This window comes from Myotis nattereri, assembly GCF_964212035.1.
Source record: "Myotis nattereri genome assembly, chromosome: 20".
In the NCBI taxonomy this organism is placed as follows: Eukaryota; Metazoa; Chordata; class Mammalia; order Chiroptera; family Vespertilionidae; genus Myotis; species Myotis nattereri.
The window spans coordinates 4573525-4600713 of NC_138096.1; the positions used below are offsets into that span (position 1 = coordinate 4573525).

Sequence of the window (27189 nt, forward strand, 5' to 3'; positions counted from 1 at the left end):
AATACACTCAGAGCCCAGTGTGAAGCGAGGGAGGGAGGCTTACCTGACGATGGGCTTGTTGGACTTGGGGAACGTGATTTCCCGCACAGGCTTCAGGTCCCATGTGCTCCACAGCCTGGAGGGGAAAGGCGCCACAATTATGCCAACGGAATTCCCTTCGTGAAGAAAGCCCACCTACTTGTTTATTTGTTAAAAATCACCCAGAAGGAAGCACAATAAACAACAGCAGTTACTTCTGGGAAGTTTGCGGGGGTGGAGATGCAGTAAGAACACCCCACTGGGTATATTTGTACTGTTAACCTTTAACGGTTAACAAAGAACAGAAACTTTCAAAACTGCACTAAAGCTGTCTTCTAGAAATAAAACAGGAATAACTGAAGGTGACTTTAAATTTCCCATTGCTACATATTGATATGCCTAGATATTAAAAGCTTCTTTCTGAAAGTGCCGTGCCCTGGGGAACAGCAGCAGCCACCGCTCGCGCCTCACCTCACGGTCCCGTTCTCCAGTCCCCCCGCGATCACGTTGATGGACACGCCCTCCGGCTGGTTGGAGAACGCCACCGAGCAGATGACCTCTCTGCAGTGCACGTGTCCCACCAGGTCCCCGTTCACCGTCCAGAGTCTGAGGTCACTGCCCCCGCCGGCTGAAACCACAACCAGCGCCGGTCACCGAGGTGGCAGCTCCCAGCCGCCCCCGGGCCTGAGCTGGTGCTGGTGCTGGCGCTGACAGGCAGCTCCTGGCTGCAGACGAACAAATGAAAGGACTGCCTGCAAGTCACCTGGGACTGCATGTTCATCCAAAAACAACGACCAGTGACAACATTAACCTGCAGTCGAGAGCAGCCGGCAAATTAACTCTGACTCATATGTCAGCTCAGGACCAGCCACACCTGAACCTGAAAGGACCAATCAGAAAGCTGACCAAGCCCCCAAAAGGGAACATCTTCTCTGAGATCATCTGTAAGAAGCGACCAGTATGACTCTGAAGAACAGTGTTGCTCTCGATTACCTGAGTTAAAGCTAATGCTTTTATTTTTATTGCTGAGAGAATTACAGGTGGCCCCCAGTTCCCTCAACTGGGGCCCAGGGAATGAACTGCAACCCAGGTACATGCTGTGACCGGGCATAGAACCCGGCCCCCGGGTGCGCAGGCTGACGCTCCACCGCTGAGCCACACCGGCCAGGGGGGCCTGATTGCATATTAATACACGTACATGCTATTAACAAAGCATTCCATCTGGAGGGACTGAGAACTGCACCCATCAGTGTCACTGTGACGTGCCCAACAGGCCGAGGGCACTGCTTGGCGGCGGCCTGTGCTTAGCCTTGGGCTGGCTCACCTGAGTCACACACAGTGGCGATGTCGCCTGTCGTTTCGCTGGCCGAGACGGCTGTGACAGGGCTTTTGTGTCCTGCCAGAGTCTGTACGTAGCACAGCCTGAAAGACCAAAACCATGAATGTGCATATGAACATGAGGTAGTAATGATATGTGTTATATGTAGAATTCTTCCCCTCAGTACATGTACTGCTATTCGTAAGGCATTCCTAACTGTCTTCCTAACGGATCTTCTGATTTCAATTCCATGACAAAGCCTGTATCAGTGAGAACTGGCACCGTTCGCCGCTGTGCGGGCCCGGGACCCGCGGTACCTGTTCAGGTCCCAGATGACACAGGTGCCATCGCGGCTCACGCTTATCAGGATGCTGTAGGGTTTGCAGACAAACAGGCTGGTGACCTCCTCCGTGTGCCCGTAGAGGTGTACCTGGGACTCCATCTCTATCTCTGAAGGCTGACAGTCAAAATGAAGGAAAATGTCAGATAAAAGCAATGACAAAAGGGGTCCTAGCATTTATCTCAAAAATAAAAACACCCGCCGGACCCACCGCGCTGCCCGCCATCCTGTTGGCATAGGCGGTGATGACGCCACACCGGCTCCCGGTGAACAGCTGGCAGCTGTCAGGCACCCACGCACAGCTGGTCACCTTGGGAAACGACAAATCGCAGATGATCGTGTTTAAAAAGCATCAGAAATGCTGCTACTTTTCTGACGACTATTTTCAAAATATATGATCACAAAATTTGAGGGAAACGTTTTACTTGCAATGATTAGAATGGTGCAAAGATATAAAAAGAGAGCATTCTGCAACTTTAATCAAGTGCCTAAAGCTGCTTCCAAATTAAAATGTTTATGCATCTACATTTTTCTGTGTACATACACTTACACGCGCACGCGCGCACACACACACACACACACACACACACACACGATCGTCTGGTTCTAATTCATCAGAAAACGAAGACAAAGGGACAGCAGGACCCTCATCTCTGATGATGATGAAGATGGTCAGTGCGTGGTCTTCACATAATATTCTAACGAACCTTCTCGAGAGCTAACGAGTGAACAGTGTGTTTCTAAGGATGGAAACGAGGCCCGTATTCTCGCCCAGTTAGCTACGGTGAAGTGCTTCTCACACAGCGCTTTGCGGGAGGAGCCTGGACCCTCCCGCTCTGCGAAACGGACTTATGAGCATATTCCCGCGTCGTTAATGATGTCTGTGTGCCGAAGCGTGCATGACGGAAGTAATTTTGCAATGCTTACATTCTTATTAAGATTTCTAATAAATGTGCTTTTCACCGTCCTTCCTTCTTACTTTTGTTCGTTGACTGGTAAGCCAGATAACAAAAGGCGAGGGTGACTTTTTCCAGGTGTATTAGGGTTAAGTAAACAAGTCATCGCTCTCTTTTCCTTCTCTGCCAACAGTTCCCCAAAGCAGTGGCTCCATCACAGCGCTCAGGGAATGGGGTGCTTGTGGGCACAGAACAAGCAGCAGGTGTCATGTGGGTGACGGAGGTCTGAGCACAGTGAAGGACCTCCCCGGAGAAGGCAGTCAGAGAAGGAAGGCTCCGTGCAGCCTAGGGGGCTGGGGCCACGTGCATGTATGCACTGTGCACGCACAGACAGCCTCTACAATAAGGAGCTAATATGCTCATTAGACCAAACAGCTGGACAACCTTCAGGACAAAGCCGGGGCTGCGAGGGCCGAGCCTCTTGTCTAGTGATATATAATACAGTTTACAAAGGAACTTTACAGACGTTAGAGACATCTCACAACAGCTCACGGAGACAGCAGCAGAGTCCCTCTTCCCAGTTTTGAAGAGGACAGGAACTCAAGCTCAGGAGGCGAGTCACTTGCCAAAGCCAAGGCGACACAGGAAATAACAGGCCGGGACGCTCCCTCGGATCCCAGTGAGACCCGCGCGCCTTCCACCGCAACCTGACGCCCAGGTACCTGGTCCACTGGGGAAGCGCCAGGTGTGGAGGGTGCACAGGGCAGAAGGCAGGCGGACGCTATGAGGTGAAAGCCATGCTGATTCTGTTCACACACCGTGCCCTTGGCGACAGCTGAGCTGACCACACATCTCCATGAGATACGGGGCGTCCGGAAGCCCCGAGACCAGGCAGGCGCCCAGCGGCACCAGCTTCTCGCTGGGACACGTCGCTGGATCTTGGAGCCTGGCTGCGATGGCCTGGCCTCCGTGAGCATGTTTCACGGTGATTACCAGCACGAACAGGGCGGAGCAGCTTACCTGGTACTGCGGAGAGCTCTGGATGAAGTTGACGGGGGGCTCGCTCTGCTTGCTCTTCAGCCTCAGGATGTTGTCGGCGTAGCCCCAGCTCAGGATGGCCGACCACTGGATGTCGGTGCTGTTCATGCTCCGCACGCCTGCGGGGGGGAGGGCCAGGCTCAGGCTCCCTGTGCCCGCAGCCCCGACACCCAGGGCATGGGCCAGAGCTCGCACAGCAGCACAGTGTCCGTGCGAGGGCATCTTCCCGTCCACAGGACGAGCGGTTTATGCTCATTCTATTCCTTTAATGCTCATGCGGTTCCTTTTCAACTGTGTTAAGGGATTTTTATAAAAGACAGGAATAGTCAAGCTCACTCTAGTCATGTTCTGCACCAATTTATTTCTAAAAACGAACATGAACCAGATGCTGTGTAAACAGCTCCCCAGATAACCCCGTGGCAGCACCCAGATGCCATCCCTGGTCGGGGCGCGTGGGAGGCAACCCGTATGTTTCTCTCTCACATCGATGCTTCTCTCTAAAAAAAACAAAAACAGAAGCAACAACACACCCTTCGGGGAGGGTGTGTGTGTGTGTGTGTGTGTGTGTGTGTGTCTGGAAGAGCCGAGGCGCAGCCAGGCTTGGCCATTTCATTTAGGTGCCGAGTGTCTGGCAGGGGTCCCAGCACCCTGGGCGGGGGCTGGGTTGGGTGGGTGGGTGCATGGACCCCAAGGAGCACGCGGCACCCACAGCCACATGTGTGCTAACGTGCGGCTGCTAAGAGGCATCCACTTCAGCCCACACGCAGCGTCCAGGCCAAGCTGATCTGAACAGATGCGTGCCCTCCGCTCTTCCTGCGGGGCCCACAGCCCACGCCTCATCAGCGGGACGAGCTCTCCTGCACACCCTGAGGGGACCGTGTCCCCGTGTCCGTGCCTTGGGGACACTTGGGCATCAGAGGGGGCCCCCTGCACAGCACCCTCCAGCATGTGGCCAAGTGGGTGCCTGAGGATGAGAGGATGGCGTTCCAGCCACAGGCAGTTTTCAACCCATTGTCAAGGCTCTGGTGGCCCCTCGCTTTGCTGTTTACATTTGAGGAACAGATTTGATGGTCACGTAAGTGTATCTATTCCGGGATTCAAAGGCCTCAAAGGGAACATTTTCACTAAATTATCGATAAAGTTTCCATCTGTGAGCAGAGCTGTTTATTCTTGTGCCTTCAACTCCCCCTCGTTCCCACTGGCACTGCATCCAACTCCCGCTTGTTTCATGTAGCCTGTGTTTCATTCCTGCTTCGTGCAATCACCACAGATCGGATCATGTTCACCAGGGACCCAGAAAGCTTAGAGACGAAACAATAGCAGCTCAGATGACCTGAACACTCAAACCCACGCACCACAGAAGCGGGTGATGTCCGCTTCTTTTACCTTGCTCTTTGCTGTAGGTCACCAGAAGGCAGAAGTTCTGGGACAGGCCACAGATGGCCCTGGTGGGCAGCGCCTGCAGGGAGCCCAGTCTCTCCCCGTGGGGCTGGCTGAAGCAGACCACGGGCACCGGGGCACTCGGGGAGCCCACGTACTCCCCCCACTTCAAGCCTTTTATCCAGGACAAAGGACTCTAAACCAAACAAGAAAAGGTATGATTTTTAAAGAGGTAGTACATATAGATGACTCCTAATTTAAAGTCTAAACAAAGTAAGAGAAAGCAACCTGGCTCCCAGCCCCTGAGGTCCCCTGGACCTCGCCCTCCTCACTTGCTGGGATCCCCTCGGCAGCCCCTATGGACTCCCATCCACGTCTCCCCGCTTACGCTGCCTTCGCAATGAAGAGTGAGTGGACGATTAGAACTTACTTTCCTTTTAAGGTTTTCTTGCTTTATTTCTCTATTGCAAAGTGAAAATGACACCCTCTTCCTACTTTAAGAGGCAACACTTGCTCTCATCATAGCCCGGGAAGGCCAAAGCACACGTGGGCTCCTGCTCACTGTGACTGTCCCTCCCACAGGGCTTACCGGGTGGGGGGCTTCTCGGACCGGCTCCCGGGTCTCCCTGAAGGCAAACTGCACGAGCAGCCCCACGGCCGCAGGCAGCTCTCCCTCGAGGCTGAGCCTGGGCCCCGGCCTGCTCACGTGAGCCGCCTGGAACAGCTGGCGAGGCGTCTGGCCGTAGGTCTTGATCATGGTTTCCAGCGCTCGCCTCTGCACCGGATCTTCCACCGCAGAGACATCCATCCCAAAATACGTCTGAAAGGTGAAGGGGAGGGGAGGCAGGTCTGTGTGAAGCCAGATCGGCAGAACACCAAAGGCCAGCAACACGTGCTCTGCTCGCCACGCTTCCTGGCTCCTCTCCTGTTTCCATGGAAACGACTCCGAGACACTTTTGATCAGGTTCATAATCATTCCTGGCCTCGCTGAGATTAGAAAGTGATGTTTCTGAAGGGATGGACGAGAATACTGCGTCCTGATTGATGCTGATCAGCACAGAAATGAAGTTAACAGACAATATGGGTAGGTCGAGAGGGTTATTTAGGTTCTAACAGTTCAGTGTCACTGCCAATTCTCTCTGATAACGTAGGCATTTTACAGAAACCAGCTGGCCTGCAAACACTCAGCTCTGCCTTACTCTACATAAGTGCAGTTCCTTTCAGATCGCTTACCGCGGGATGGAACACGTTGATGGCCTGGACAGACGCCTTCCCTTTCTGCTTGTACCCGAACACCAGGTCCACCCACTGGCAGATGTTCTGGGACACGTGGTCCGACTCCAGAGCCTGGCGGTGGATGAGGACGAAGAGACGCGGGTCGTTCCGCGCCCACGGCGGCAGGTTGACGTGATTCACCCGCTCGCCATTCTGACGCACGCCAAAATCGAAACCTAAAAACAAGACTAAAATTAACGTGTGTCTCCCCCAGAGCACGCCTCGTGGGCACTGAGCGGTCCTGAGAGCTCACAGGAATCGTGGCCGACACTCTAACCAGGAAAAGGAGCGGCAAAGAGGACAGGACACGGACGCTCGTCACTCACTCACCCAACAACAGAGCCACACGGACAGCCCGTCCCGTTAACCTGGAGACAGACTGTGACGGGTAATAAAGGCGCTGTTGCTCTGAGCCGCTAAGTGTGGGGGTTCTTTGTTATGCAGCCACGGAAACTGGAACTCACACACGAGAAGCGATGGACAGAGAGGACAGGCAGTGGAGTTAAGTCGGAGCCCCAGCCTGAAAGCCAGACAGGCCCCACCTGCAGGCGCTGGCCTCACTGCGACGTTTCTCACGTGGCAGCACAGGAAACGTGCCCCCGGGACGCGGAGTGGGGGTTTACTCATCATGCTCAAACACTCCAGACAGCGAGATAGAGTGAGATTCTGCAGGAATCTGCCCAACACTAACGTCCCTAAAGATATAACTCTCACCTTCACATCTTCCTAAAGGTCACATTACAACATGAAATTAAGTCATCAGAAGCAGCCCCAAATGCCTCTCATGGGGTTAATTAATCTGTTAATTCTATCCTTTGTTATTAGATACTAGAGGCCCGGTGCACAAAATTCGTGCATGGGAAGGTCCCTGGGCCTGGCTGGCGGTCAGGGCCGATCAGGGCCTTCCTTTGTTCCGCGCCGCCCCCTGGTGGTCAGCGCACATCATAGCGAGCGATGGAACTCTCAGTCTCCCGGTCGAACTCCTGAGGGGACACTTTGCATATTAGCCTTTTATGTATAGAGATTTCTGGTTAGAGTCTTTTACTTATACACTATCATTCCTCATAAAAATCACTGAGATTTTGGTTAATTAACATTGTGTTTTCAATAAATTCATGACTCATTTTTTAAAATTACCTTGTAATCTGAAATTACATTGGTAATCTGAAAAAAATTTCTGTAAAAAATTAAAATACATGTTATAAAGAATTTTAATAGCTCAAAGTCACAGTTTTCCAGATATATTTAGTCCTATAAAATACTTAAAATCCTCAAGCTGACTTGGAAATAAAATCATGTACTTAATAAAGGTATTTCTCTTATTTATGGACTCAAATTTTAGGACTTAAAACAGCTATTTTTATTTTTGGAAAATTATAAAATAAGTACAAATGTTCAAACACCTAAACTAGAAATGATCTCCTGCTATACCTTCTCGGTTGACTAAGAACTCCGGGAGATAGAAGAACTCCGGGACCAGTTCCTTCACGTCAGTCATGGACTCGAAGGAGGAGAGGCGCCAGGTCGTGTTCATGGAGTGGAAGGTTCGGTCCGGGATGTCAAAGCTTTGATCTGTAAGAAACAAAGGTGAGAACTAAGACACAGAGACCTGACTCCACTTGAAGCCTGACGGAACTTATTTCGCTACTTCAAAAAGATTACTAGTAAAATGATGTTCATTTTGCTTACCTATAGTTTGAGGTTATTCATTTATTCTTGAAAATAAGTATTTCTATACATAATTTGAGGCCGTAATTGTATTATTTAAAATCTGTATTGTTTTCATAATACATAAAACTAGATGAGTTTCTAGCATTTGTTTAATTGACGACTGTCTACCCAAGTGGAATAAAAGTTCCATAAGAGCAGGGACCTGGGGTATCAGCAATACCTAGCATGTACTAGGTACTCAGTAACAATTTGTTTATGGGATGAGTGAATAATAATGAAGTAAAATTAAAGCTCAAGTGGATAAAATACCCTTTCCCCATCAGGACGCAAAATTACTCCTTTGCCTCTAATTGTTAGGACTACTTTTTCTTCCTTCTCTTTAGATCAGGGGTCCTCAAACTTTTTAAACAGGGGGCCAGTTCACTGTCCCTCAGACCGTTGGAGGGCCGGACTATCGTTTAAAAAACAACAACTATGAACAAATTCCTATGCACACTGCACATATCTTATTTTGAAGTAAAAAAACAAAACGGGAACAAATACAATATTTGTATTTGCATGTGGCCCTTGGGCCGTAGTTGGAGGACCCCTGCTTTAGATGCTCTCACTCTCTCCTCGCTAAGTTTTCCTGGCAGACTGTTCACACTCCAGAGCTGAGCTCTGCGCTGCGTCCCTGGCTGAGGGCCGGCCCTGAGCAGGAGCGGCGCCGAAGGCAGCCCTGGAGACAGCGGGGCGGACGCTTCTCAGGGACCCTACGTTCCGTCTAAAACTCCTCTGAACTGGCTGAAACGTGAGCACGTTTTTCATTTGGAAACTATCACAGACTGGTCTCGGCATCAAGCGAGGCACATTTCACCAAGAGGTGCCAACTTCTTCCCCACGCCTGAGCTATCCTCTGCCCGCGCATTTCCTATTCCTTTTACTCCTCTCTTATCTGGTCTGTTGGGTCAGTCAGCACTGCCTGCCACTAAATAAAATCTGCGAAGAAATTAGGTTTACAGACATTTCCTTATTCTCAGGGAGTTGGGAGGGTCACTTAAAGAAATGTTTACTAACTCACTCTGGAAAAAATGGGGTAAGACCTTGCACAAAGGAACCTCTTGGCCTGATGTCAAACTAACTAAGGATAACTAGCCTGGGACAGACACTGGGAGGCAGAGAGGGTCAGGGCAATACCCTCACGTGCTTCAACAGCTGTCCCGTGTACATCTGTCCTGTGCACTCACGGGGACAAACGTAAGAAAGCCCTTGTATAGACCAAGGAGACAGTCATTCCTGCAAGAGGGTGCAGATGAGTAACACCATGGTTCTCATTAGAAACTGTCCCTGTTTGCACACAAATCCATTCGCCTCGAGCTATTCACTTTCAGGCCTGCAGCTGCCACTTACAACGCCAGCGGAGGCAGAAGGTTATTAGCTAGAAAGTTACCAGGTGAAGGTGGCGATGTGGCTCTCCTATTATTTATTTAGCAGTTATTTGTAATAAACTACCACAACATATTCCCCTTTAGGGTTCAAAGATAACTGTGATCTAAAATAATTATTAACTTGAGTATCTTTAAAAAGAGAACCGCATACATTTTTAAAGGGTAAAAGGGGTAAATTTTATGGTATGTGATTACATCTTTAAAGAATTCTTTAAAGTGACTTGCATTTTATAAACTTCGACATGTTTAATTTGAAGCTAACATTTGAGACATTAGCAAGATGATTTGGCTGTGGCCGGTTTTAGAAGAGAATTTTGTCAAAGGAACAGAAAGAACTCGTTTCCTGCGGTTTGATTGGTCTGGAGACATTCCCAGGAGGTAGCCCAGTGTCCTCTGCCGAGCAGCCTGCCTTTCCGGCCCCGGCCGCGGCTCACCTTGATAGGCCAGAAACATCCTGGTGAAGGGCGGCATGCGGACCAGGAAGTGCAGCACGGTGCCGCTGTTGGAGTAGTGGGAGCCGTAGTGGTAGGGCTGCACGGGCGGCAGCGGGTCGTCCTCGCGGGCCCCTTTGCGGAACTCTTCCTCCAAGTACTGAGGGACACAGGGAACCAGACACTATGGCCACCCAGCCCCCTGCGTGGCTTCACAGCCCTTCCCTGCCAGCCCTGTGCCCGTTCTCCATGCTGCCCTCCCTCGTGTTCCGACCTCAGCCACCCGAGTGTCTGGGGTGCCCTCCAGGGTGCCCAGCTGCTGCCTGACCACCTGGAGGCACCTCCCAGTCTGCACCTCTCCCACTTCCTCCCTTCCACTCTCTCTAAAAATAATAGAGAAAATATTCTCAGACAAGGGTTAAAACAACAACAAAATAATAAAATAAAATCTGCCAATTTCTATTAATAAAGCAATGCATAATTGACTGACTATGAACAACGAGAGATTGTGGTGCCTCATAAATACACTGATATTGTTACAGAAATAACCCCAGGGCATAGTGTCCCTGGAAATCCTTGTGATTTTTATAAGGAATATAGTTACTTATATATTTCAATATAACAATGGCTTACTAGCTCCCAACTTATGCCACTCTAATAAGTGTACTTCTTTTTCTGGGTAAAATGTTTTCAGAGAATTGAGACAGACTAATATTGAAAATCGTATAATGATTTCCAGTTGTCTGTCAATCAACGTACAAAGACGTGAAAAACAGAAAAATCAGTACTATACGTTTAAAATTTCTAAACACAAGTAAAACACAACTCTTTAAAACAAAGCTCATTTTCATTTATCAAAAATGAGGGAAAACAGAACCCACCTTGTACGTGTCCACGTAGCGATCTTCCTTCTCTTTGTACTGCACGGCGATGGGCTTGGAGAGGTTTCTAGAGGGAGAGAGGGTGGGACTAGACGGCACCTGATGCTGCCAGAATCAAGCTGCCCAGAGGTCTGCACCCGCAAGTGCGTAAGTGATCGACAGAGCACTCGGCCCTCAGTTTAGGGCTTACACTTGCTGCTTGGCAACTAACAGTCACCATTCAAAATCATGGTTTCATACACGTTAGGGGAGAACTTTCTAAGCAGGCCCTACAGGCCTCAGCAATTCCTGACTTAGGAGTACGCACTACAAGAACAGCACGGCCATCCCTCCCTCCCTGCCCCGCTCTCTTCCTCCAGGATTTCGACGGATGCTGCCATGGCAACTGGGGGCTCCTCTCCCCATCTCCCAGACTCCACGCCCAGTTAGTCAATGAGGCATGAAGGGCAGTTTGGACAGGAAATGTGACCATGAGGAGATGTCACAGAATTATGAGGTTACTTAGTAAAACCTGAAGAAACTACACTTAAAATGGCCAAGCTGAGATGCAGAGCGCGCACTGAAATAAGCATCCTGCTGTCTGATTCGCAGATCACGAGAAACACATGTCCGTCGCACAGACATTGCCACCAAAGGTGACAGCGGGCCTGATTCGAGTCCATCAACTCCAAAAGGATGCCTCGAGTACCAGGAGGGGACATCTGAAATGGGCTGGATATGAGATGATGCCATGAAAACTGATAATTTTCTGAGCTGTGATAATGGCACTGAGGTTAGGTAAGAAACATTCCACCTTTTCCCTAGGAGATATGGACTGAAGGCCACAGGAGGGACAGAACAAGAGGTCTGCCATATGTCTTACATAAAAAGAAAAAAAAAAAGATGATGTAAGTTTGGCAAGCATCTTCCTAATTGTTGAGTTGGGATGATGGATATATGGCGGTTCATTCCATTTTCATTCAATTTTGTGCACGTTTGAAAATTCCTGTTATAAAAACTTAAATAAAATAAACAGCATGTGGACGGAGCTGAAAGGGGAGTTCCTGTTACCTGTAGACGGACGGGTCCCCCAGGTCGAGGGTCTCGCTCACGTAGTCAGCCAGGATGAAGGGGAACACCGGGTACTGCATGAGGTCGTTGAAGGATCGGCCGGCATGTTTGTTTAAGTGCGTCAGATACTCAAAGTTCGTGATCTGCCCGGTGTACCACAGGTTGGTCAGCGCGGTGATGTTGCCGTATTCCAGAAGGTTGGGGAGGTCATTGGTCAGTATACTGTGGTACACGTCGTCGCGAACCTGCGTGCAGGGGGAAGAAAGCAGCCCAGTGGGGAAGGGGCTTCTCATTAAGAAGAGACTAATCAGCCGGGTCCAATGCCGCTGGCGGCCCATCAGCTGAGGACATGGAGCAGGAGCACAGGGCCAGCAACTCGAGGTCCCTGGGAGCTGAGCAGAGCGATTGGGTGGGAGGAGGAAATGAGCGGGAGCTTCCCACGGAGAACCGGGGAGGACCCGGGAGGACCTGGAGCGGCAAGCCCACACAGCTTCCTCCCAGAGGCTTTCTGTAACGGAGGCAGCCACCGTAGCTGAAGGCTGTGGGGGTCCAGAGAGGGCTTGTCAGACGGGAAATCTACTTGCAAGTTTAAACTACTTTAGGCTGGTCATCCATCCATTCACTCATTCATCACAGTCCCTTTGGGAAATCAGGATTTAACAGTTTTGGAGTACAAAAATCTAGGGTTTACTTTAAGTAGGACTGAGAAGTAAGGCAATCTTTATTTGATGTCAGAAACAGTGAATGGAAGTTTAGATCAGTTGGACCTGAGGGCCATGAGTAGCACCCGGCGCCATGAACTTGCAGCGCGTCTGCCTCAGCGCAGCCCACCCACCTTGGTGCTGTCCAGGGCCAGCAGCAGCGTCCGGCCGTTGGTCAGGAAGATCTCCACGGCGTTGTCTCTCAGCTGCCACCAGCGCTTGTGGACTTCTTTGATTTCCTCGTACGTCCAGGAAAAGGACGCTGGTTCCAATTCTCCCTGAGGGCTCTGGGCAAAGGAGAGAGATGGAAGTCCCCGCTTTGCATGAAATATTAATAATCATTTTAATTTTAGACTCTTAAAAAATATCGAAATGCAATATGGTAGATGAGATTCTCTGAAAATCCTCTACCACACACTTCAAAATGCTGAATAAAAATTAGGCTTTTTAGTTAATAGACTTGATTTTTTAATACTTTATTTTTCAGAGCAGTTTTAGGTTAAAGAAAATTGAGCAGGAGCCAGCAGAATCTACTATCAAGTTTAAAATACTTTTTAGAACTGCCTTTCATAAAATATGTTCACCTCAGATAAATTGACACATAAAGTCACAATAAATGAGCTCTAATAGTTCTACCTGCTTTTTGGCGATACTGAATTTATACGTTTTTGGAGTTTGTGTGAATTTAGTGCAAACTTAAGCGTCTACTCACCAAACTTTCAACTGTATCAGAAGCATTATCTTCCACAAAATACATTCCACATTTACCTGCAGAACATAATTACATGTGAGTTTAAAGACGTATTGTGCCATTAGCTTGTATGGTAAAAAGCATGACCTTTGGAGCCAGTGGCCTGAATCTGAGGCCATCGCCCAGAAATAGTTCCTGACACTCGACCCCTAGTTGTGAACAGCATCCGCAAGATCTCGGCAAGTTGCTCAGGCTCTCTGTGTCTTAGTGACCTTATAAAAAGAAGGGGGTGAGGGAGGTCTCGATTTCACAGGGTTGCTGTGGGAATTCGATCACATATAAAATAAAAGGAATGGTTCTCAACACAGGAGCTGCCCCATGGTGGTCAGTGCACGTCTCACAGAAGCCGGGCTCACAACTGGCGAGTGCAGCGGTGGTGGCGGGAGCCTCTCCTGCCTCTGTGGCAGGTGGACATCCCCCGAGGGGTCCCAGACTGCGAGAGGGCACAGGCTGGGCTGAGGGGATCCCCCCACCCCCTCCCAGTGCACGAATGTTGTGCACCGGGCTTCTAGTTAAATATAAAAATGTATACTCATGAAGAAAGTCAGCTTTATAAAAATTAAAATGCTGCCATTTCTTCACATCCATGAGGCCATGCATTATACATAATGTCAAGGCAGAATAACCTACGCGATGTTAGAGAGAATTTAACTCCTTTAATGGCAGTGGCCAAAACAAGGCTTCCACTGATCACAAGTGAAACAAGGCAGGTGAGTCTGAGTAAAACTCTCCAAAACATGACTTACCTAATAACAACTCGCCAGCTGTCTCCCTAGACGGGGCGACGCTGATACACCTGCGATTCACTCTGTCAAAATACATTTAAAATCACTATGAATGTTTTGACCAGTTTTAGAAAGTATAAGCTTTATTCTATCTAGTAAAAGATTTCAGCAAAGCAGACAAGTTTCAAGTACAAGACATCTTGTCAAAACCCTTGTAAAAATATTAGCTCTTTCTTTAACATTCTAGTAGAGGAGAAAAATGATGGAAACTTTTAGTAAAGGCTAATAATCCCTATACCCTGTAGGCAGAATACAGGATTCAGTTACTGAAAAGAGACTTGAATATTTTATATTTTCCAGTAAATAAGCAAACATTGGTTCATGCCTCTGATACTTCAAACACGTAAGAAGTCTAGTTTCTAGGAAAAACAGGATTTAGAGTCACAAAAGTTCCTCTCTTCTTTAGTCAAGACCAGGGGCGGGCAAACTTTTTGACTCGAGGGCCACAATGGGTTCTTAAACTGGACCGGAGGGCCGGAACAAAAGCATGGATGGAGTGTTTGTGTGAACTAATATAAATTCAAAGTAAACATCATTACATAAAAGGGTACGGTCTTTTTTTTTTTTTAGTTTTATTCATTTCAAACGGGGCCGGATCCGGCCCGCGGGCCATAGTTTGCCCACGGCTGGTCAAGACACTTACGTTCTCTGAGGCTCAGTTTTCCGTCTATAAAATGGGCATGACAATAGCTGACGCATCACTACTCGGCGATGCTAAGCTACGCTGGCGTTACTACCTTCCCCATGGAACAACAGGTAAGGAAACGGACGCGGAGAGGTGAGTAACTTGCCCACGATCAGAAAGCTGGAGAGCGCGGGCCCAGCATCCGAACCTGTCATCACTGCACCGACGGCCTGTGGATGCCGCGGCAGCGCTGCCCATTTCACAGGCTGTCAGGACAGGCGAGTACAGGGGCATCCGTGTGCAAACAAGGGCCAGGGCACCAGGACACAAGTCCCGGGCTCCTTCCTGCCAAGCTGTCTTTCCCTTTTGGATTCCGCATCCAACCTCGTCCTCTCTGGAGCCCTGTCTGGAAGCTCTCCCTAAGCCACAGCACTGTCTCAAACAGAGCGACAAGTACCACAACAGGCTATGGGAATTTCTAACTCCTCTACGAGAAGCAAAAACGGCTCACGGGGTCAAAGTTACCTGATAGACTCACTTGCAGCTTTGTCTTTTACGGTAGAAGAGAAAGAAGAGTGAGTTTTGTCTTCGAAGAGGTAAGAGAGGGGCGGTCTGACCATGCCTGTGAGGAAAAGAGCATTGTCACCTTTCCCCGAAGACCACAGTTATCCGTCTACTCACAGCCAGGCCGGATGCACCGTTACCTTCCGGCCTCTGCCTGTCCCTCAGGAGGTACTTGTTGGGAATAGTTAGGTAGCATCTCTGCAAACGCCTCCTCTCTCGATTCGGCCCTTCTGTGGGATCCAGCTGCCAGGAAGTGGGGTAGTAGGTGGGGTCATACCAGACTGCTCTGTTAGACAAAGGAAAAGAAGACCTTAAGTGGCAATCTGAAGTGCGTGTAGCTTTAAAAAAATTATTGTATAATTCAGTAAGTAAAAAGTTAGTCTATTCAGTTAAAAACCCAGCTATTAAAAAAAGAAAAACCCCAAACTATTTATATAATTCGATTCGAATACAGATCCATCGTACAAAGACTACCATGAAAGAGAGGTCTCCCATCTCCCTCTGCGCACCTGTCATGTGTCAGCTGCTGACTCAGCTCCTGCCAGTGCCGGCTGGCGCTCAGGTCGACCTTGTACATCCCCCGGATGTGCTGGATCACCTTCTTCCTCTCAATTCCTTGGGAGAGAGACACTGCCTGGGTGATGTCTGCGGCTATTTTAGATATCTCCTTTGATCTGAAATCGAGACGCTGAAAGAGACTGAACAGACAAAACTGCCCATAAGTTAAGCACATGGAACGTGGAACGTGAAATGTGCAGGGAAAAGAGCTGTGGTACATTTACGCAATGGAATATTACTCTGCCATAAAAAGAAAGGCAAATTTGCCCTTAGCGACAGTGTGAATGGACCTGGAGAGTGTCATGCTATGTGAAATAAGCCAGTCAGAGAAAGACCAGTGTTATATACTACAATAGCCACCTATGATTGCACTCATAGGTGGAATTTACTGAACAAACTGAACTACCAAGCAAAACAGAGACAGACTCATAGACAGAGAGCAGGCAGACAGCTCTGGTGAGAGAGGGGAGGGTGCTGGGTAGGGGATGGGTTGAGTAAAAAGAAAAAAAGAGAGAGAACTCATGGACATGGACAACAGTGTGGTGATGGCCAGGGAGGGGGCATAGAGGGGATAAATGGTGATGGAAAAAATAAAATTTAAGAAAACAAACAGTTAAAAGTATATGTGAAATCTAATGGATTCCTAAAAGACATGACTTTACAACACTTAAAATCCTACCTTTGTTGATTATTTTTAACTGTCTTCTGCCAGGTGGCTTTATTCACACCTTCTTCAGTTTCATATTTCTTTTGCTCCTAAAAGAAATAATGTAAAATTTATTCTTTATCATTTAACATTGGCACAGACCCAGTAAACTACTTGTAAAACCAAGCTAACACAGGAAAAGCGCTGTCCTCAGGAGACCAGAACAGGAGAAGAATCAGCTCCTTAGATAATGCGCTCCTTCCCCTTTGTCTCCAGACGGTGTGGGCAGAGGAGTGAGGGTAGAAGAGTTAGCCAGGGCTGTCTAACCGGGTGGGTTTGCACAGGTGCTTACTTCCTTATTTTGTTTTTTCATTAAAGAACCCATGACTCAAGGCTGGTTCTTCAACTCGCTTGTCAATGTGAAGATTTTCCCTTCCCTGAACGCTACTGGTAACAGATGAGGGTGACCACAGAGGATAGAACATTCCTTCAATGAGCCTGTTTGCTCTCTCGTGGTAAAAAAGCAACATACAGAAAGCAAGTATCTCAAATTCATCCTCACTGACACTCTCTAATGGCAAACAAGCCTCCCAGCGCCCTTTCATCACAGCCAGTGGGACGGCCTAAGAACACGTGCTATTTCTCCGACTCGCCTCTCTGATGACTCTGAGCAGCTCTGGCTTTGCGGCCGCGCTGGGAGGGGGGCCCCTGTGGCCACACGTCTGCAACGCGCTCATAAGCAGTTGGGCCGCGTCCAGTTCCTCCCAAGTCAGCTCATCCGGGTGATTATAGATCAGCTCCGACAGATACAAAACTAACTTGGCGCCATGCTGGAAAAACAAAGGAATACATTCTTTTCAGTCATACAGAATTTTTACTTCTTACAGTTAAATTATTGAATTTTTACTTCTTACAGGTAAATTAAATTAGATTGCTAGGTTTATTTGGTTAAATATGGCTGGAATAAATGAGCTTAAAAAAAAAACATTTGGGGGACAACTGAAAAAATGTGATTCTGTATTGGATATATGAGGACATTAGGGAGTATGCCAATTTTGTTACGTATAATATTATGATTATATGTAAAAAAATGCCTTTTGAAAAATGTCATGATTTCTATGGTTTATTTTAAAATGTTTCAGGAGAAGATAAAGATAAAAATATTAACAATTGTTAAATCTATGTGATGGTTATATAGTATTCATTATATTATTCTACTTTTCTTAGTATGCTTAAAAATTTTCATTGTAAAAGGTAAAAAAAAGAGAGGAAGAGGAAGGAAGAAAGGGAGAAAGAGGGAGAAGGGAGGGAGAACAAGGATAAGAAAAGGCGCAAGCAGGCTTTTATCGTGGGGAAAGTTTTCTGGAGAGGATTCACTAAAGAAATACAGGAAGCAAGCTTAGGATAAGGGACAACCTTTCTTAGTTCCCCTCATAACAAATGTAACTGGAGGCGAACTTTCCTTTACGCCTGGAGATAAGGGAGCTCTGCTTATTTATTCTTTCTCCTTTGCTTCTGCCTGGTAGAGAGGGGTGAACACTCCAGAACAAAAAGCTCTCCGCGGATGAGCTTATAAGCATCCATGCGCCCTCGGAACCCTGGAACCAGGGAGACCTCAGCACTGTGAAGGTCCAGAGACAGGTTGGGTTAGGCCAATCTTTTTTTTTTTTTTTTTTTTTTTAATATATTTGTATTGATTTCAGAGAGGAAGGAAGAGGGAGAGAGAGAAACATCAATGATGAGAGAGAATCATGGATCGCCCGCCTCCTGCATGCCCCCTACTGGGGATCAAGCTCACAACCTGGGCATGTGCCTTGACCGGGAATCGACCCATGACCTCCTGGTTCATAGGTCAATGCTCAACCACTGAGCCATGGCGGCCGGGCCAGGCCAATCTTTGATGAGCAGTCCCTGTAACTGACATCGGAGCTGCTACTCAGGGCAAAGGCGACTGTCCTACACGGCGTGAGCCCACACCAAGCTCTGACGCATAGTTTTTTGGGTCGGGCCTTCCATGCTTTAGACAGTGGTTCTCAACCTGTGGGTCGCGACCCCTTTGGCAGTCGAACGACCCTTTCACAGGGGTCACCTAAGACCATCCTGCATATCAGATATTTACATGACGATTCATAACAGTAGCAACATTACAGTTATGAAGTAGCAACGAAAATAATTTTATGATTGGGTTACAACATGAGGAACTGTATTTAAAGGGCCAGAAGGTTGAGAACCACTGCTTTAGATGTTACACCCCATTGCTACCTGTACACTGTGTGTTATTTAGACATTACATGTGCCAACAAGTTAAGCATGCAGAATTTTTCTTTAAGAATTTGCATTAATACAAATACCGCTCGCATTCTAACTGTGAATAGTATTAAATGTCAACAAATGGGTTTGGAAACTCTCACATGTTGGGTGGTGTGTACATTAACATGCTGCCTCACATCCTGCCACTTCCTAGAAGCAGGAGATGAACATGTGCAGGACGGGAATAGCAGAGCTCATCCTATGCGACATTTTAAAGGAATCAGGAGACAGCTGCCACCCGACCCAGAGAGGAAACGGAGCAGATGCTCTCCCAGTAAAAGGCCTGGAGAGTTGGCAAATAAAGAGGAATGTAACTGACTGGAGTATTTGCACGTTTGTGTCTTAGAGGCAAGGTTCTTAATTAACTGAAAATATTTCCATTTAGTATTCAATGACATTCTAAAATCATCTTGAAAAACTAACAGAAACGTTTTTATTCACTTTGAATAGCCACTGAAGTTGTTTCTAATAACTCATTTTAACATCCTCTGATCAATCATGTAATGATTCTAGTTCCTCGTAGGAACTTATATACAGACCTTCACTGAAGCACTAAAAAGAATGGGGAACGAGCAGATCCAGATCCAGGCGAGGCTGGTGGAGGGCATCTGGAGAAAGACCTCAGGTGCCACTTGGTAAGAAAACTACACTTACAATGTTTGGCATGAAAATACAGTTTAATTTCAATTCTTGTTTTGTGCAATTTGACGTTTCACGCACGGTTTTTTCGTATGAAATACTGATTCTTACTTGCAGGGATGGGCTAAGGCAGTCTCGTAGTATTTCCTGATGATTTGGCTCCTGAACTATTTCAAAAATCTGCTTTCTCTCCTGGGAAGGGTGGGCTGGGGACAGGATGTGGGCGAGCAGTCTCCCCAGCTGCATGCGGAAGGTATCCTTACAAGACCACACGATCTTCGCCCACTGCTGCTTGGAACCACTGGGTTTACTTGAACCCTTAAACCGAAACAGAAATGAATTAGGAACAGACTTTTAAAGGAATAATATACTAACCTCAACACAGTCCAAACCGGTTTTATTCTAGGTTTCTAAATACAGTCTAAATTAGAAAGACACACACATCCGTACAACAGTGTTTAAAAGATGTGGACATACACCTCTGTTCAAATAGCCAAAAGGTGGAAGCAATCCAAATGCCCACTGAGGATGGACGGATAAACAAAAACGTGAGAACCCAGGAACTGACCAGCTGTAGAGAAGAAGGAACTCTTATCCAGGGGTCCTCAAACTTTTTAAACAGGGGGCCAGTTCACTGTCCCTCAGACCGTTGGAAGGCCGGACTATAGTTTAAAAAAAAACTATGAACAAATTCCTATGCACACTGCACATCTTATTTTGAAGTAAAAAACCAAAACGGGAACAAATACAATATTTGTATTTGCATGTGGCCCGCGGGCCGTAGTTTGAGGACCCCTGCTCTTATCTTTTGCAACAGCATGGAAGGACTTGGAGATTATTATGCTAAGTGACGTAAGTCAGTCAGAGAAAGACAAACACCACAGACCTCACTTACATGTGCGATCTCATGAACAAAATAAACTGATGAACAAAATAGACCCAGAGGCATGCATGGAGCAGACGGACAGCTGTCAGAGGGAGGGGCGAGGGGACTGGATGACAAGATGAAGGGATTAGCCAAAGAACATACTAGTCTATGCATAGCCCACAGGCACAGACAACGGCGAGGTGACGGCCAGAGGGAAGGGGGCTACGTGGATGTGGGCAAAGCGGGGGGGGGGTGGGGACATCGGCAATAGTGTCAGCAATAAAAACAAAGTAAAAACAAAAAAGCGCTACTCTTTTTGTGTGAATGAACATTCCCCATTTAATTAATTTACTTACAACAGATACTTTGAATCCTTCTATGAGGTATGTCAGTATTTCCTTCTGAAATGGATTGAAAATGGAAATCTGTTCACGATGACTATTTTCTTCAGCAATTTCAGTCTGGGAAGCTGAGGTCTTGCTCTGAGTGGCATTTTCTGGAGTACTCAAAATGGCAACAACATCTGGATTAAACTCTGAATTTAAAAAAGAATAAAAAATCAGTTAAATCACCGGCACCTAGCCATTACCAATGTAATGATGCTGGTAAAAATACTCTATGTAAGTACTGATCCAGTTGTCACGATATAAACGTGTAAATGTATTACTTGAATACATAGAGAAAGTGATCTCACTTAAAACAGTGTCAAAATTTAAACGCATATAAGCCATGCAATTCTAAATTAAGATTTATTTTACTAATGAAGATGAACTAAACTATGAAATCATTAAAGCCATGAGGTTCTTGGACCAATCACACATGATGCTTACAGCAGGTGGACGTGCAGAGCGGTTTCTCTCGCATGCTACCCATTCAATGTGGTGCCAGGGAGAACAGTGATTCAATTTCAGAGTTAGCCTGAGGGCCAGGTGCCCCGAATATAAATTAGAAAAATCTTTTAAAAAAAATATTGTATTGCCCTAGCTGCTTTGGCTCAGTGGATAGAGCGTTGGCCTGCAGACTGAAGGGTCCTGGGTTCGATTCCTGGTTAGAACTTATGCCTGGGTTGTAGGCTTGATCCCCAGTGTGGGGCATGCAGGAGACAGCTGATCAATGATTCTCTCATCATTGATGTTTCTATCTCTCTCTCTCCCCCTCTCCCTTCCTCTCTGAAATCAGTAAAAATATATATATTAAAAAAAATCTTGAATGTATTGTTTTTCTAGTGATTAACAATTACTGTGTATTTTTTTCCTGCCTCCTTGGGATTATTTGAACATTTTTTTTTTTAGAATCTCATTTTGACTTATCTATAGTGCTTCTGAGTGTATTTCTTCACACAGCTTTTAGTGGCTGCTCTAGATGTTACATTATATGTGTAACATAGAATAACACTCACCTTGGTAAATAAGTCTGTTTACTGCCAGCACGATGAGTCTCTGCAGCCTCTGCACCAGCTCGGCCTCGCTCGCCTGCACTGGGCTCTCCTGGCTCATCCTCCGCTGTATCATCACGTGAAGTTCATCGCTCGCCACCGAGCGCATGCGCATCAGAAAGGGGTCCGTGTGAGCAAGGGGGCATTTCCAAGGACCTTCAAATGTATCAATTACAACAGCAGATGCCAGAGTTAACAAGATCCAGGAAGCTAGTTTTGCTGCAACTTTTTGATCATCAGAACATTAAAAGATCTCATTTAATACAAAGTTAATTTGCACAAAGGAAAGAGTGATTAAGAGAAAGTGGTGCTTCCCCTCTTTGAAGAAGTGCGACAGTACTTCTGATTCAGAATCCTAAGTAAGGACGCGGAAGTAGGTGCCTAGCTGAGGAGGGTGGCTATTGTTTGGCAAAATTTGAGTTTCCTGAAAAACTCCAAGAATTAGAAGGGCACATACAAGCAGTTCAGAATGTTTTGACAAAGTATTTTCCAATACTGTCGCACCTCCTCGTATTCTAAAATAATCAATAGATTTATCAAGCACATTGTGTTTTAGTAAGAACATTACTATTTCCGGATGATTGCCACGGCTGAACTGGGTAAAACAGTTTTGAAAGTGTATATAGTGACAGCAGAAATCAGTCCAATGAAGGTGAGGAGATCAGAAAGGTGAGAATCATTCCAGTGATTTGCTGCATGTGTTGCTTGAATTCAATCCCAAGAGCATTTCCCGAGAAACGTCTCCCCAGGCGGACAGGAGACCTGGCATTCAGCAGCGTTACTGCACCTGCTCCGAGAGGTGCCACCCAGGGAGCGGATCCGGGAGAGCCTGGGAGAGAGGAGTCTCGCCTGAACGCACGGGAGGAGGAGAGCATTGGGAGGTGACCATAGGAACGAAAATGGCGCCTCGGGAGGTGAGGAAGAGCGCAGCCCTTCACTGGAATTGAACCTTTGGTTTAGATTATGAAAACACAGATCAATTTCCATAAAGAGCCTCTATAAACACTACTCACACATGACTAAAATATGGTAAGTTTTAATGACTCACCCTGTAAGATATTTGAATATTTTAATAGCACTTTGGATTGTCTACTCTTTTAGGTAATTGGTATTTTTAGTTATTACATTTTGGTGGGTAGAGTCACCTTTGAGACAAAAAAATGAAGCAAATAAAAAAATGCATATTGCTGCCCTGTTTACAATAGCAAAAACAGAAAAGTAAAAAAGGAATAACACCTTTGTTGATTGGTAAAAGTTAGGAAAGACAGTCACACAATATAACAGATTATGCACTTGTTAAACAAGGAATATCTGTGTATTCTTTCTATATATATGTCTATGGAAAGATGTCTACCACACAAAGGGGAGGAACCGGTGCCTTGTTCCCTGGGTGCTGGGATGAGTGGAAGCACGTGCCCAGCAGTCAGACAGACACGAGGCTAACCTGGCAGTGGTGCCCGGGAGTCAGACAGACACGGGGCTAACCTGGCAGTGGTGCCCAGGAGTCAGACTGACACAGGCTAACCTGGCAGTGGGACAGCAGCTTCCTTCTCTTCTCCGGACCAGCCTGGCTTCCTCCGGCCTCAGCTCCCTCCGGTGAGCCGTCCCCTCTGCCGGGGACACCCGCCTTCTGATCTCTCTCTCCCTGACTCCTTTCTGTCCTTTATGACATTAAATCTCACCTCCTCACACACTTCCCCGCCTCCTGATGTAAAGCGGGCTGCCCTACTATCGTCTCACTCCTGCCCCTGCATTTCTCCACCATTTATCATCTCTGCAAGGGCAGATGCTGTGTCTGCTTTCTAAGTCATTGCATCTTCAACACGGAACGCTGTGCTTAGCACGTGGCAGGTGCCCCAGAGGAAATTGCATGGGACCAGCACAGAGAAGCAAGCAGTGAGCGGCTTCTTCTGGGAGGAACACTTCCTCACACTTTACAGCCTAAGTCTCTAAACTGACAGTGTTTAAACATGTGAATGGCAGGGACACAGGAAAGCCCGGCAGCCTACACGTCATCATTACTAAAATGCATTTCAACACTCACCAGCAATGCTCTTCCGCTTCGGAAAGACCGCGTGCTGGGGAGAAGGTGCCTGGAAGCACTCGGTGAGGCTGTCGGCGTCGTGGTTCGCGGTGGTCCTTATGAACTCCATGGCGGCCTGGAGGACTCGGAACTGCAGCGCCACGGCCATGCCTGAAAACGCAGGCACCACAATGTCTGCAAGCTACGTGGTTGTCAACTCTGATTTTTATATTTACACGGTATCTAAATTGTCTATAATATTTTATCAGAATTAAACATTTTAAATCAGCCCTGGAAGGTTTGGCTCAGTGGAGAGAGCGTTGGCCTTCAGACTGAAGGGTCCCAGGTTCGATTCCGGTGAAGGGCACACGCCCAGGTTGTGGGCTCCATCCCAAGTGGGGGGGCGTGCAGGAGGCAGCCGATCAATGATTCTCTCTCAACATTGATGTTTCTCTCTCTCTCTCCCTTTCTCTCTGAAATCAATAAAAATATATTTTTAAAAAATTTTAAATCAACATGGGTTCTTGATGGTAGTAAACATTTTAAAATGGTCTTTAAAAGCAATTTTAAAGCAAATTTCCAAATGGTCATTATAAAATACTATCCCACACATTTATTTCATTTTATATAACTGCTTTAAAGAACAAACTTTTTAATAAATAAGGTAAAAGTTTAACCAGAAATTCTCACATTTTTGTTTCATATTCTCTTTAATATTTGCCATTAAAGCAAACTAAAGGGCATTATTATTCAACATAAGCCTTTCAATTCTACTTGGTAAGAAAAATCAGTGGCTTCTTTTAATATGTTGCCAGCTACTAATTACATAGAGGCATCACTTTTTATTTTTACCACTTAAGAAGGCTTCGTTTTAGAGCTAATAGATATCATCACAAAATTAAACTTTCAGTAAAAGTTTCCAAGAAGAAAGAGATTAGATTCGAATAACCTTTTTGGCTCCTATACAACTGCCCCCAAACTCCACAAGCTGAACCTTACTTTGTGTCCTCTTGTTCTTGCTGTTTTGAAGATACCCGAGCAGCACAATGAGGTCTTCGATCACTCTGAAATACTGGGGGCCCGAGGAGCTGCAAGCGTGGATTGTGACGGCTACAAGAAGCTGCTGTATATCGCAAGCAAGCAACTTGTATTCATTCAAAGAAATGCTAAAGAAAAAGAAAAAGGATTTAAGGCAGAGAGAACGGTTAATTCTGTTCCGCCAGCATGCATGCACTCACTGCTGACCCACGCTCACCCTGTGGCAGGCAACACGACTTGCGGGCTAGAAACAGACATGTGAGGACACACACTGACTCATCAAAAGCTGTCTCACAGAGAACCAGGCAAGTAAAGAGATAGACGTAAAGGGTGGTAAGTGTAAAAACACAGGTTACACGCTAGCTGGTTTGGCTCAGTGGACAGAGCATCGACCTGTGGACTGAAGGGTCCAGGGTTCGATTCCAGTCAAGGGCAAATACCCGGGTTGTAGACTCGATCCCCAGTGGGTGGCTTGCAGGAGGCAGCCCATCAATGATTCTCTCTCTCTCATTATTGATGTTTCTCTCTCTCTCTCCCTCTCCCTTCCTCTCTGAAATCAATAAAAATATATTTAAGAAAACAAGCAAAAAAAAAAACACCCCAAAACAGGTTAACAGGAGCTACTATGGGAACAGATAGGCAGGTTCTGAGCCCACACCAAAGGCGGAGAGTTGGTAGGTATGAACAGGAACATTCTGAGAAGGCCTCTCAGAGATGAACTTGGATAACTAACCTCTCTGAATCTCACTTACACACATTAGCTGTGTGGTCAAGTGACTATTTCCCTAATCCTCAAGGTCCTGTTCCTGATGGCATAATGATGTTTATAAGACTATAGTGGAAGCTTGGTAATATACAGGGCGGGGCAAAAGTAGGTTTACAGTTGTGAGTACGTGGCACAGCTTATTACCTTATTATTTCTTAATTATTGTATTATTTTCCATAGGAACAAAACTTACTTTTACAACTTGTCTTCAGGTTCTAAACACCTAAAAAGTCATATAAATATCTTCTTATAAAAAACTTTGTTGAAAATGATGGAAACTATGTCCCCACCAAATTTAATCTTACTTAATGTTTTATAAGAAAAAAAATTCTTTGTAAGTATTATGGAAAACCAGATGCTTTAATGTAACCTATTACTAAAGTTCTCCATTTCTGAAATATTTATCAAACGTAGCTTCAAATGATGATTCAAAACTTACTTCTTTTCCAATCCGTTCAGGGCTGCTACTGTGTTACATAGCACATAGAGAAGACCATTATCCAACAACATGTCTGCTACCTTCGAACACGAATTTAATATTTGGAGGAGAAGTAGAAGAGCATTATGCAGGAGCGTGTTGTCATACAGAGAGGTCTCAATTAGTCCCAGGACAGGAATGACAGCCCACTTCTGAAAAAGCCCCAGGTTTCTCACATCTTCCTGATCAAACCTATAATAAATCATACACAGGTAAGAGCACAGTAGAAGCAATTAACCACGAAAGAAGGAAAAGTGATTGCAATATGGACTGTTTTGTTAACCTGATTTTGAGGCTATAAAATAAATTTGTGGAACGTGGATCGTTCATCTTTTTTTAGATTATAAACCCCTCCAAAAATAAGATAAAGGGTGTTGTTAGAAGTCTGTCCTGTACAAATGAAACATTGAAACGGTTTCATAGTTTTAATTGACTCACTTCAATTCACCCATCGGCCCCTTAGCTGTCTACATAACAAGTGCAGAGGAAAACAATAACCATGTTACATGGTATTTGACAGACCCGAGCTAATAAACTGAAGTCTAGCAAAAAGTCTTGACCTCTTGTCCCCATACAATTTGCCTCAGTCACAGAGGGAGACTATTTAAGCATTTTGTGCCCATTCTCCTTATCTGTCAAATATGGGTGCTGAGATCTACCCACTTCTTCTCAACGGTGTTGTGAGAACCAAATGAGATAACGCAGAATCGCTCTGAAAGAGCCCAAAGCTGTGCACAAGTGAAAAGCACTGCTCTCCTGGCTGCAATAAGGCGAGTCCACAGTCCTGAATTGGTCTACTGAATAATCCTGTAATAAAGAGCTAATATGCTAATTAGACCGAACAGCCAAACAACCTTCTGGACAAAGGCAGGGCTGCGAGGACCAAGCCCCCTGCACGAATTTCATGCATTGGGCCTCTAATAATAATAATAATAATAAGACACTCATTTCTCTCTATCATAGACAGAAACCACAGTTTAACTTTCCTGCTAAACTCCTGGTTTGGAAGAAAGTGTTCTTGTTTTTGGGCTTGTTTGCTAATCCTTCAGCATTGCCCCAGATCAGAGCCCAGTATCAGTGCCACAGGGGTTCCAGGTGAGGGGCTGGCTCCGCCCCCAGACGACCTGAAGGCGAGGCTGGGAGGGGCCTCTCCAGGGATCCTGGCATCTGCGGCTGAGAACACACAGCACCTGGCTGTTAGGGACCTCCCCCTGTGAACACTGATGCCTAATCCTCACTCTCACTTTCTTTCCTTTGATACAGATTCGCCTGTCTAC

The 27189-nt window shown here is 46.5% G+C and overlaps 1 protein-coding gene across 1 annotated transcript in view; it reads right to left on the reverse strand.

Annotated features, from left to right (window-relative positions):
* Window positions 1-27189, reverse strand: part of LYST (lysosomal trafficking regulator) — a 75148-nt gene that overhangs the window by 2437 nt on the left and 45522 nt on the right. The window contains exons 25-51 of the mRNA XM_081114529.1: window positions 25874-26104; window positions 24630-24796; window positions 23652-23801; window positions 21572-21763; window positions 20529-20707; window positions 19416-19622; window positions 17009-17185; window positions 16389-16465; window positions 15661-15849; window positions 15292-15437; window positions 15113-15209; window positions 13924-13985; window positions 13139-13194; window positions 12561-12713; window positions 11726-11970; window positions 10676-10742; window positions 9798-9954; window positions 7697-7837; window positions 6224-6441; window positions 5580-5810; window positions 4997-5186; window positions 3593-3729; window positions 1888-1986; window positions 1654-1793; window positions 1343-1440; window positions 490-646; window positions 44-115 (exon numbers count right to left, since the gene is read on the reverse strand). Of these exons, the coding sequence (XP_080970655.1) occupies window positions 44-115; window positions 490-646; window positions 1343-1440; window positions 1654-1793; window positions 1888-1986; window positions 3593-3729; window positions 4997-5186; window positions 5580-5810; window positions 6224-6441; window positions 7697-7837; window positions 9798-9954; window positions 10676-10742; window positions 11726-11970; window positions 12561-12713; window positions 13139-13194; window positions 13924-13985; window positions 15113-15209; window positions 15292-15437; window positions 15661-15849; window positions 16389-16465; window positions 17009-17185; window positions 19416-19622; window positions 20529-20707; window positions 21572-21763; window positions 23652-23801; window positions 24630-24796; window positions 25874-26104 (4035 nt within the window). The remainder of the gene's footprint in view (window positions 1-43; window positions 116-489; window positions 647-1342; window positions 1441-1653; window positions 1794-1887; window positions 1987-3592; window positions 3730-4996; window positions 5187-5579; window positions 5811-6223; window positions 6442-7696; window positions 7838-9797; window positions 9955-10675; window positions 10743-11725; window positions 11971-12560; window positions 12714-13138; window positions 13195-13923; window positions 13986-15112; window positions 15210-15291; window positions 15438-15660; window positions 15850-16388; window positions 16466-17008; window positions 17186-19415; window positions 19623-20528; window positions 20708-21571; window positions 21764-23651; window positions 23802-24629; window positions 24797-25873; window positions 26105-27189) is intronic.